At 52.8% G+C, this 12,270-nt stretch overlaps 1 protein-coding gene across 6 annotated transcripts in view; it reads left to right on the forward strand.

The window, feature by feature from the left end:
• COL22A1 (collagen type XXII alpha 1 chain) overlaps nucleotides 1-11,292 on the forward strand; it is a 259,422-nt gene extending 248,130 nt beyond the window's left edge. For all 6 annotated transcript variants that reach the window (XM_053208097.1, XM_053208095.1, XM_027063837.2 and 3 more), the window contains 5 exons: nucleotides 1,998-2,177; nucleotides 3,805-3,871; nucleotides 6,199-6,381; nucleotides 8,228-8,305; nucleotides 10,153-11,292. In XM_053208097.1, coding sequence (XP_053064072.1) covers nucleotides 1,998-2,177; nucleotides 3,805-3,871; nucleotides 6,199-6,381; nucleotides 8,228-8,305; nucleotides 10,153-10,340 — 696 coding nt within the window. In that variant the 3' untranslated portion in view covers nucleotides 10,341-11,292. The remainder of the gene's footprint in view (nucleotides 1-1,997; nucleotides 2,178-3,804; nucleotides 3,872-6,198; nucleotides 6,382-8,227; nucleotides 8,306-10,152) is intronic.
• Nucleotides 11,293-12,270: the final 978 nt, after the last annotated feature.

Here is a 12,270-nt window from a genome sequence, read left to right on the forward strand (position 1 = left end):
AGGTGACAAGGGAACAGATTTTCCCATAATGAGTCGCCTTGGTGCTACCCTCACAAAGCCTCTCTTTCCATTTCATTCCTCCAAAAAACAACAGGGAAAGTTTTTTTGGGTTTGGTTGTGGGTTTTTGTTGTTGTTGTTGTTGTTGTTGTTGTTTGGGTTTTTTTTTTTTTCACCAGAAATGCCAGTGTGGGAAGGAGGTTTTCGTACTCATGACAACTTCTGTCCTCTTTAGAAGAATCAAACATCTCATTTGCCCACAGCCCTCCATTTGGTCAGCAGTCACACTGTCACACTGTTGCACGATGTGGATGTTGCAGCCCACACCCCACACCCCACCCCCGGCTTGTTTTCCTTGGTCCTGCAGAGAATTTATCACTGCTTTCTTTGCAGTTTGGATAGGTGAGGAGTTGGGTTTCTCCTGTAGGCTGGAGGAGACAGAACGATAGCAGCTGAGAATGTCAGAGATTGAACCCCCGCTGGATCTCTCTCCCTCCTTCCTTCCGAGCGACTGGATTCCTCTGTGCTATGGCTGTTGGTTCCTAAGGATGGGACCAGGGAACGCGGCTGTGGCTGAGGAGGCATTGACAGTCCCCCACGCCAGTGTCATACAAGTGTCCCCGGGACCTAAGGCTGCCAGGGGTGGCCTGAGATTTGGCTGGCAGCCAGGGAGTTCAGACCGCAAATCTCTTCTCTGATACCTAATCAATAAATGGAGAATTGTCTTCTCCCTGTTAAGTGGTTTAGTGGAACATTGCCAATCCTTTGCCCTCCTGGGAACGTTTGAAATCTGGGACGAGTCCTCCCCCTGCAAAGTGATATTGAGACATTTAATGAATAGGAAATGCTGTACCGCAGCTGGGATACGGCCTTGGCATTCAGGTGCATGAAGCCCTGGGACTCTCACTGACCCCTGATCGCCAACCCGACAACGTCCCCATGAAATGCATCATGCCCTTAAGTCAGGCCTGCCCCTGGGATTTGGCTGAATTAATTTGAAATTCACCGTTCTTTTCGTTACTGTTGAAAAAGCTTTAGGGACATATAGTTAACCATTGCAAATTGCAAAGATGTGGCTGCAGTGAAAAGCAGTGTCCTTTATGGCCCCCGTCCCCTTTCCCAGGGTCCATCACTGGACATTTTCTTTCATGTTCCAGCCCTGTGGGTGTGTGTGTGATAAATACGCATCTGCCTTTTGTTAACCCCCTGGAACATATCAGACTTTGTCCATCATTTGGCTCTTTTGTTTCTCATTGGAGCATCCGTGTTGGAGGTAGTTTTGTACCTGTAGTCTGCTTTTCCTTGGCTCTGGGCCACGTCCATAGCCACGTCCCATTTCCAGCTACCATCTTGCTCCCCCTCTTTCCCTGTGTTGCTTCCTGCAGCAGTGGAGTCCTGGTAAACCCTGAGCTCGTCGAAGTGGCCGCCTATTTTCAGACACACCAACACGCGGGACTTGCTGGTCAGACCCACACTTGCACATTGGGCAGAGGACTGGATGGTCCCGTGGTCGCCATGGCTCCCAAATCACCGATCCAGGGCTTCGAAGTCTGGGTCAGGGATGGGGAGCAGAGCGTCCCGGTCAGTGTCATCCCATGTGGGCCCAGCAAAACTGAGAATAGCAGGAAGTCACCTGCAAGTGGGGCTCCTCCATCTAAAGAGTAGCTGTGTCTGTGCGGCTGACAGCAGACCAGCGGAAGTGGCCCGCACCCCCGGGAGTCAGGTTCAACAGGCAGATGGAACCACACACACTGTGATTGGAAATCAGATCTCTCCTCTTGTCCTCTGCAGACTACCTGTGTGACTGAGACAGGTGGCTTTGTCTCTGGAGCCCGTGTCCTTACCGTGTCCTTACCTGAGACACAGGCGTGAGAAGACTGAGGTCTCCCATCCAGCGCCCCAGGACGGGGGATGAGGGGGCCCCCTACGGCTGCACACACCTGTCTGTGCTGGGTATCCCTGCCAGTCCTCTGCTCACTGACGTGCTTCTTCCCTCTAGGGAGACCCCGGGAACAAAGGTGACAAAGGACCCCCTGGTGGGAAGGGCCAGCCTGGGGACCCTGGAATCCCCGGTCACAAAGGCCACACAGGCCTGATGGGCCCCCAAGGACCACCTGGGGAGAATGGACTGGCCGGGCCCCCGGGGCCTCCGGGACAGCCAGGATTTCCGGGACTGAGGGTAAGGATGCTGATGTTGCCTTACACTTGGGAGATGCTGGTGAGGTGTGTGACCACCAGAGGGACCAGGTTCTAGATCCCCCCCATCTGGGCCTGCCCGTCCCTGCCCAAGGTGGGAAGGAGACGGCCTCCAGACTGGTTTGTTGTGATGACTAGGTGAGATAGTGTGCACAGTGCAGGGAGTGCTGGAGAATATAGTCCCTCTCCTCCTCCACCCTCTGCTCCATGCAGTGAGTCCTCAGGCCTGACTTCTTCAGGCTCTGGCACCAGTCTTCCCCGGGACCCATTGTAAAAGTCGACTAAAAAGCGCACCAGCTCTTAGCCGTATGAGCATCCCCCATGGGATGCGGAGGGCTTGCCGATCCGGCCGATGCCTGGGTCTGTCATTCCTCTTTTTTCCCTATCTGGGGCACTCACTTCCCCTCTGGGTCTTACTTTTCCCAAACATGAAAGGACAGGCTTATTTAGAGCAGTGTTTTTTCTTGAAACATGTTTTATTCTAGTGGCAGAACTCTCGTTTTACGCAAACCTGTACCATGAGCACACATGGGCTACAGAGAAAAAAAAGCAGAGCTACCCTGGTGTAAGTGGTTGTGGGGAGGTGGGTTCCTGGTCGAGGTGACCTCACCTTCCCCCCTCTGCAGCCCTGTGGTCTCCTGGGGGCCCTCCTGTCCTCAGAGCACAGGCTCAGGTGACCTCCAGTGTCCCTGCCAGCTCTGACCCTCTATGGTTCTGTCACTTCCCGGTGGTCTGGGGCAGCCAGAAGCTGGGCTCTCAGTCAAGTCCAGGAGGGGGACTTCAGGGCATGGGGGGCGGCGGGGAGAAGCTTCCAAAGCCCTTGCTGAATACTCCTGGTCCTGCTGCCCTACGTAGCAATGGAAGTCCTGGGACCGGCATATAAGATTGACCAGGAAAGAACACCGAGAATAATGAAGTGGAATCCAGGTCATGGTCCTACTGGGCACCTCCATGCCAGGTGCTGGGGCTGCAGATACGAGTGCAGGGAGACCCTCGCCCTGAGGGTGGACACTGCCCTGATCCAGCGGGCATGGTGTGAGGACTGCTCTTACAGATTCCTCTAAGAATCACATGTCACCCTGTGAGCCCAGGGTGTGCTCTGCTCCCCTGGCCCATAGACTCAGCTTCTTTGAACCCAAAATCAGGATTGTCAGGCACGTGGGTAGGGCCAAGGTGAACAGAGCAAGCAAAACCAGACCCTGGGAGCCAAGAGTGGCCAAGCGGCTGGTGAGAGAAATCGAATATGAATCCATGCAGGAGGCAGCCCGCGGGCTGGTCTGGAAGTAGACGGCACTTTGGCAGGGAGAGATTTAGGGCCAGAACCTCTCAGGTCTGGTGCTGGGGAGATGGCTTCTACAGAAGACGTTCCAGATAAGGAGCGGGAAGGACAGAGAGAGAGAGTGCCAGCAGAGGCCTCGGGTGACTGTATAAGATGGGAGGAGGCCACCTGCGTGGCCAAGGGAAAGGGAGCCAGTTCTGGGAGTGATAAGGGTTGGACCAGTAAAATGTGGTACGCGTTGTCTGTGCCTCCTGGATTCCGGGGCCACCAGGGGTCTGGGTGGCAGGAGTTCACGGGGAAGGTAAGTGACCCCGCCTCCCGTCCCTTCCAGGGGGAGTCTCCCTCCATGGACACCCTGCGGCGGCTCATCCAAGAAGAGCTTGAGAAACAGCTGGAAAGTGAGTAGCTGACCACGGCTGGCCACGTAAAGGCCTCTTGAGGGTCCGGGAAACAGTCCCTCCTTCACCCTTCAGGACCTCTGCAACCCGGTTTGGAAAAGGCTCTAGGAGAGCAGCTCACATGTAGAAACCATGCAGAAACCAGAGGAACACCGTGCAGGCCCTAGACGCACAGACCCCTCTCGGAGCCTGTCTTTACCTCGCTTTAACGCCTCTCATGAGGGAAGCTCACCATCCACAGAACCATCTGTACCACCGTCGGCCATACATCCTGTGCGTTCGGTCCCGAGGGGAGCAGGGACACACAGTGCTTTCAAGGCACTAGATTCCTTTTAATCCTACTGTAGTGGACTTATTGTGAAATCCCAGTCTTGCATGAGCCCGGCACACAGCAGGTGCTCCGGGAGGGAGCAAGGTCGGAAGCTAGTAGTAATGCCAGCCTGCGGGGCCTGCTGTAGGTCACGTGGTGTCCTAAGCACTCACAGGGTAACTCACGGAAGCCTCCCAAAGGTCAGGAAGCATGTTTGATCGTTAGGAGCGGAGATGCTGAGTAACTTACCGGAAGCGGAACATCTGGTAAACGTCTGAGCTGTGCAGGCAGCCTTTGCTGCAAAATCCCTTCTCTTAAGCACCACCTTCTCCCACTTCCCTCTGTCCTGGAAGCTGTTAGGAGAGGAAAGTCGTTGACAACCTATGATAGGGAAGGTCAGACATCTATAACTCTTCCCAGACCCAGATGGATGAAATAGGAAGGCGTATTCATTCACACGCTCGTGTGTCAGAGAGTTACTTGCACCCAGCATATGTCAGACTCTGAGTTGGGTGTGGGGACAGGGCGTTGGACGAGATGCTGCCCATCCCAGGCCACAGAGTGTCCAGGCGAGCATGGTCCCTCTCCACACGCAGGGCAGCCAAACACGATTACCTGGGGCAGATGGCAGGGGAGGGGGGTTTGGGTGGGGCCGTGGGTTCCAGAAAGGAAGGCAACCCAAGGCTGGGATGGTGGATGCCACTGGGGGGGTCACATCCTGAGGTCTCCCATGTGGGCATCTCTGAGCTCTGCTTTCTGGGTGTTAGATTTACCAGTGGCAGAACTGGCCTCTGCCCTTGGGGAGTTTCCAGCCCAAGAACAGAGACAAGACCTATTTGGGAAAAGTTCAAATGGAGCATCTCCTGGGCAGAGTCCTTTCTTCCAAACAGCCTTTTGAAGAGGAAGCATCAAGTCCACTTTAAGGATGAGGAGATCAAGGCTCAGAGAAGTTAAGCCCGTTTTCTCGGGTCTCAGACCAGACCGTACCCCACCTGCCACCTCGTGTGCTGTGGGAGGACAGTGGGCTGTGAGAAGACGGTCCCAGGGCTCTCAGAAGACCCTGATTCTGCCCTGGTTTTACCACCCAAATGCCGGGGGCTCGGGTGACCCCCCCCCCAGCCTCTCTGGGTTTCTGTCACCCACCTGCAAGAAGAAGGGCTCAGGCCTGACCATGTTTGACTCTCTCAGTGGCCATCAGATGGGCACTGTGTCCTCACTGCGGTGGAAAGCCGTTAGACCTCTGTTTTTGTTTTTGCTTTGTTTCTAACATTATTCAGTTTTGAGAGACAGAGCATGAGCAGGGGAGGGGCAGAGAGAAAGGAAGACACAGAATCCGAAGCAGGCTCCAGTCTCTGAGCTCTAAGCACAGAACCTGACATGGGGCTCAAACTCACAGAGCACAAGATCATGACCTGAGCGGAAGTTGGACACTTAACCAACTGAGCTACCCAGGCGCTCCCCTCTGGGGTTTTGTTTTTTTTTTTTAACCAATTCTGTAATCTTAACATTTTAAACATGTAAGGATCCTAGACAACATCACGTCCAGCCCTTCAGTTTATCGATGAGAAATTTACTCGGATAAGTCACTAAATCGCTTAAGTGGCTTTGTGTGAGCCACTTAAGTCCCACCGCCAGCCTCCATTTCCCCAGCTGGCGATTATTACAACTCCACCTGCTGTGGGGACTGTCACCACTGGCAGTCCCGCCCTGTTCGGAGACACCAGCGTCCCCGGAGCACAGTCTTAATGCCTTACATCTTGTCCCCATCCTCACACCCAGCTGGTGGGGTAGGTGTTACTTCATTGCCTCCATTTTCCTGACAAGGACGAGCAGGCTCAGAGAGGTCAGGTAGCTTGGCCGAGGCCCAGAGCCCGCGTTGGCTGCACTGCTGTGCGCTGGCTTATGTTGTTGGTCTTCTGTGCTGGTCTCCTTGGTTCTGAACTTCATGGTGAATTGCCGGTTCATGTTCTGTCCATCACCCTCCGTCCTGAACATCTCTGTTCTCCCTCCTCTGCAGCCAAACTTGCCTACCTCCTGGCCCAGAGGCCGCCGGCACAGATGAAGTCATCTCAAGGCAGACCTGGGCCCCCGGGGCCCCCAGGAAAAGATGGGCTTCCAGGAAGGGCAGGCCCCATGGGCGAGCCAGGGCGGCCCGGGCAGGGGGGTCTGGAAGGGCCGTCTGGACCAATAGGTCCCAAAGGTGAGTGGGGACCCTGAGGAGCCGTGCTTCACGCGGAGGAGGGCTGGGAAGGAACCGCGCTCCGGCCAAATGTGCTTAATCTATCCCCTCTCCTCCCCCTGCAGCTCGGTAACACCCTGGGTTTGGGCATCACGTAATATTTTCATACTTGACAGTTTTGGAAGATTATGCTCCCGCCAGGAAGATCGAACCGGCTCCCTCCCAACGTCCTTGTTCTCTCCTTCTCCCCTGCTCTAGCTGCAGGGGGTATTGCAAAATGCCCTCTTGCCCCCTCCCAGGGTAGAGCTAACTGAGGTGAGAACTACAGTCTCCAGGCACATGGGGCATTGGACGCCAGCTTTAGAATTGAACAAAGTGGCTTGGAGCTGTGGCTTACAAGGCTGCTACCTCTCCTGCTCTCAGACAGAAATCTCATCTGGGCATGGGCCCTCTGGACAACAGCAGGTCTCTCCTCCAGGGGGTGGCACCTGTCCCCCTTAGTGCATGGGGGCAAGCCAGCCGGAACGCACTCTCTTTGCAGGCAGGCAGGTGGGAAAGCAAGAGGGAGAACCAAAGCCAGCCCATCAAGCTGATGATTCACTGCTCTCTGGGGAGGGGTGAGCACGAGGTGGGGGAGGGGTGGGCGGGGGGGGGGGGTGCAAAAAACACAGGATTTCTGTTGCCACTGGGGTATAGCAACATGGATGCCCCTAACATCCTCCTCTTTCCACCTGCCAGCTCCTTACTAATTCTCCATTCATTCATTCATTCATTCATTCGTTCATTCCCTGTGATGTTTCTCCTACTGAAAAGTCTTTTTGTTAAATTTGTGTTCAAGTCCTATCTCTTTGGGTACATAAAACAAAATACATGAGATAAAGTCAACAAGAAAGCATATAGCATAGAAAACATCAGACTCTGACAGAAGACAGACCAAATGTGTTAAATTACAACAATAAATAAGAACGGAATAAAGTCTCCATGAACTAGCAAAATATTTTTAGTTTGTAAAAGAAAATATGTTGCATAAAGACATTTCTGGAAACAACACAGCAAAAAAAAAAAAAGATGAAAAAAAAAAGTTGAGAGCGTGTAATCAAATCTGTACAGTATTAACTCAAATATAATCTTGAGTTTCCTCCCAGGGGGAAGGGACCCTCCCTCTTCTGAACTTCTGTTGTGCTTGTAAATTGCTATGATGGTCCTTAACACATTTTGCTTCCTTTAGAATGTTCTCTGTGCCCTGTTTCATCTTTTACTGGATTTCAAGCTTCATGAGGGTAGATCTGTGTTAGCAAATACCTGTAGGGTCCAGAGTATTGGGTTGTTTACTGTTATCACCCAGTTCCTACAGGTTCAGGTGAAACGCTGTTACAACACAAGGTAGGGCAGGCATTTTCAAGTGGATGTAGGTGGACGTGTGCCTGCATAGGAGAGGGATGTGCGCAGGGGCCCCAATGGGCATGTATATACAGAGAGGGCGTGCGGCCGCATGGACCCGTGTATATATAGGGCATGTGGCTGTGTACATCCGGGTGCTGGTGTTTGAGTGAGTCCTTATGTGTATACGAATGTACGTACATATTTGGTACAATATGCGCAAATGTGCCTAAGTGTGTACGTAATTGGGCAGTTATGTGCGTGAACACATGTTTATGTGTAGCTGAGGGTGCATTCGAAAGTGAGTATATGTGAATGAGTGTGGGGGAGTTTGGAGTCCCAAGTGTGGAGCGCGTGAGAGCAAGGGGGGTTGGGGCGGAAGGCTGCAGCGGCCCTGGGCTGACCCCGCACCCGCTGCACGGTGCGGCTCCCTGCCTGTGCCCTCGTCACGGGTCTCCACCACCTAAGGCGCGTGTTCCTCCCACAGGTGAGCGAGGAGCCAAAGGAGACCCGGGTGCACCTGGAGTTGGCCTCCGAGGGGAGATGGGGCCGCCGGGCATCCCAGGTAGGGAGGGCGCCCGGAGTCCGGGGTGGAGGGCATGGAGGGAGACACCCCGGCTCCCCAGGGACGTCTGCAGAGAGAGGCCGGGTTCAACAGAGAGGGGACAGGAACGCTGATTTGTTTTTATGAGATCTTTCTAAAAGCCCAGCTTCTTGCTGAAAAAACTGTAGTATATCCCATGAGTTTTTGAGGCTTATCGTATGAAACGACCCTGAAGAAAACGGAGTTGGGGTTACAAAAGCCCGGGCAGCACCGGGAACCGCGTGCCCCCTTAATCCTTCCCAGTGCGCGTGAACTCCTCCTGCTGCCTCACTATGAACACATGATGTTAATTTTGCTCACGGCAGCATTTTCTAAACTCGCTGGCACATGTTGCCACCCCATTACCAATTCTCAGAATGCATTTTGGGGCCAGCCGGCAGGGCGGGCAGCAGGCCCGGCTTGCCGGGGGGTCTGCCTTCCTGGGACACGAGGCTTGCCGTTTAACAACCTGGACAGCTCGACCGTCCCGCTCAGTGGCCGCGTGGGGAGATCTCTGCCGCCCGGCAGCGCCGTGGCCCGAGATGAGAGGTTATCAGTAGAAGGTGGCAGAAATGAGCCTGAATTCTTGCCGAAATCCACCTTGCCCAAGTTCCCGTTTTTATTCACATCTAGTTTACATGCTCACCCAAGGTCATTTCTGAATATGAGGCCCACAGGTAATTTTAATTTTAGTATTTAGTATTTAGGTCTTCTCGATTTTCTGAATTTCCTGCACTGGACATATGTTGCCACTCTCATTAGAGAAGACAACTGAAAATACATCATCAGCCTTAATTGTTGACAGCTTGCCTACTTTCCAATTGCTTATAGTATTAAGAATAGTTTTTAAATAAGGCAACTCCAAATAAAGATCAAAAGGCAGAACAGAGACCGTTTAGAAAGGGGAAATAATTGTACCAGCGTGAGGTTGGGATAATGACTATACTGAAGTGGTCCTGGCTGAAGGCATTAATGACACTGCTGGTCTCAGACTTGGTATAGGCAGGGCTATAGACTAAATACCTACTCCCAAGGCATTCATGAATTTTAGAGATTATGAAATGTCTAAAGATCTATTTGAGGGGAAAATCTACTTTTTGTCTCTTTTATAGGAAGACTCAGGTTTTCTAACATGATGACTTAGAAGGTAATAGGATTAGCTATAACACTTAGCAGTGAGCTTCCCAGTGGCCAAAGCAAAAAGGGAGATAGGCTGATTATTTGTGAAATTATAATGCTTAACGCACGGAAGAATAGAATTTGTGCCATAGGTAATATTTCTGAGCCTAAGTTTTGGGCTGTCAGTTAGCTGCATCCTATTTATGTTTTCTTGGACCATGACTTACAGAATAGGTTAATATAGTCCAAATATGCAGCTCACATTTAACCTACAGATAAAGCCCAGAAACTGCAGGATATCTGGGACAAGTTGGATACTGGGTAATAGATACTGGGAATTGGGGATGATGGTTAACTAGGAGGGATGACAATTGAGATTCATCTCCTAGAACCACGCAAGAGCATAGAAAGCCGTGTTTCTCATCCACCTCATGTCCCTGCCCCCCATCCACCCTTCTCTTCCTCTCCAGCAGCACCCTGATTGCTGCCCCAGTCCAAACAAAGCCACCCTCTGTCCTGCATATTCAGGTGGCCCTGCTTTGTGGTGTCCACATGGATTACTCTACCCCAGGCGACTTCTCAGCCCATGGGGCATTTTCTCTGGGCATGTTTCTTGTCCTCGGTTCACACTGAATGGAAGCAGTGGGAGCAGGGCTCATGAGCCCCAGAAGGGTCCTGAACACCTCTGTTTCTTTCTCTCCTTGGACCAGGTCAGCCCGGGGAACCTGGCTATGCTAAAGATGGGCTCCCCGGGGCCCCCGGCCCTCAAGGGGAGACGGGACCAGCGGGACACCCTGGCCCCCCAGGCCCGCCGGGGCCCCCTGGCCAGTGTGACCCCTCCCAGTGTGCCTACTTCGCCAGCCTCGCTGCCCGGCCAGGGAATGTGAAGGGCCCCTAGAAGATTCTGGAATGCCAGGAGGTGGCACTGAATTTCTGAAACTTGAACTCAAAGCCTGATAAGAAGCCAGAGGTCTTGAAACATTACAGTCACGTGTTTTCTTTTTTCTTTTTCTTTTTTTTGTCTTGCTTTTATCATTTGTTTTGTCTTATTTTCTTGAAGGACCTCAACATTATTAAAACCAAGAGATGCTGCCGGTCGGTCAGATTATTATTAATATTATTATTGTTTATTATTATTATTATTGTTATTATTATTTCATGTAATAATGCTCCACGAGTTTTCCCCTCTCCTCCGAAGCTGGGAGAACTTGATTGTGGGGCAGAGGGTTGTTTCTGGGTTCTTCCGACAGCCCCCGTCTGGAGTGGACCTGCCCATCTTGAGGAGACTCTTGGTGCTATGACACCCTGACCAGACCTTTGCCAGATTTACCTCTTTCCTCACAAGGAAACTAGGAAAGTTACGGCAGTGGGCTTCCATTCTCCGCCATGCCCAGGAGAGACACGTGAAGCAGGAGGAGAAAGAGCGTGCAGACACCAAGGACGTTCTCCCCTCCCGCGGGGAAGTGCACTTGGAGAGCACAGGCTCGGTCCTTAGGGAGCAGACACGGCCACCTCAGTGCTTCAGGCTCGAGGACGCAAAATCACGGCACTTGACTTGGCAAAGGCTCCTTGGGATCCTGTGTGGGGGCCGAAGACAGGAAAGCCGATGTGAAGCCGTGGACGGGACTCCTTCCAGATCCTCAGTGTTGGTTCCACTCACTTGAATTGTGAAGTAAGGGGGTCCAGTGGCCACTGCCGTGATTTCCGGACGGTGGGCTGGCCGGGGGTGGGACATCTGTGCCTCCAGGGTTCTGCCTCGGAAATAAAGCGCATTGGGTGTGTGTGTGTGTGTGTGTGTGTGTGTACCTGACAGGTGCTCAATAAATCTGAGTTTCCTCTTTGGCCCTGCATGACGATTCCGTTCTTATCTCCGGTGTCCGCCTGCCTGTGAACCAAACCCCTTAAGGCCTGAGATGAATCATTGTGTTCTGGGGGGCGGCAGGGGAACTGGGGCCAGGCCACATGCTGATGCACAAGAGGGTGGGTGAGGGTGCGTGAGCCAGCTCCGGGGCGATGCACCGTCATACCCCCATTGGGGCAGCTCTGTTTTGTCCATTTTGGCAGAAGCCTTTTCCACGTGCCCATCTGTGCAGGGTCACAGTGAGGAGGGGACACAGCCAGGGGGAAGGCTAGTTTTGGCAAAACTCGGGGCATCATCCTGCCCTTCCAGGGGCCAGCTGATTCACCATGGCCTGAGAATTACTCATTCAGCACAAGTTCATGTCTTAACTGATTGGTTAATTGATCCATCCATTCATCCATTCGATCACCCAGGCAGTCACCACTCGCAGACTAACATATGCTTGTCAAGCACTTCCTTTTTATCACCTCTGTGCCACATGCTTCCGATTTGGGAACCCGAGGAGTTGGAAGGTTCCATGCATGAAGAAGTATACTGCAGTGATTTTAAATTTTTTTTTCAACGTTTATTTATTTTTTTTTGGGACAGAGAGAGACAGAGCATGAACGGGGGAGGGGCAGAGAGAGAGGGAGACACAGAATCGGAAACAGGCTCCAGGCTCCGAGCCATCAGCCCAGAGCCTGACGCGGGGCTCGAACACACGGACCGCGAGATCGTGACCTGGCTGAAGTCGGACGCTTAACCGACTGCGCCACCCAGGCGCCCCTGCAGTGATTTTAAAATAAGGTCCACAGCTGCCCTTGTCCTGTTGGTTGGTGCTGAGTCTGGGGGTGGATGGGGAGCGGGGTCCAAGGGCAGCCGGGTGCAGTGCCTGTCCCTGCACACAGACACCCCCTACCTGAGCCATTTTCACGTTCGCCTGCTCAGTTCATCCTGACAGCCATGTAAGTAAGACACAAGGGCTGGA

Source organism: Acinonyx jubatus, chromosome F2 (assembly GCF_027475565.1).
Source record: "Acinonyx jubatus isolate Ajub_Pintada_27869175 chromosome F2, VMU_Ajub_asm_v1.0, whole genome shotgun sequence".
Taxonomy (NCBI): Eukaryota; Metazoa; Chordata; class Mammalia; order Carnivora; family Felidae; genus Acinonyx; species Acinonyx jubatus.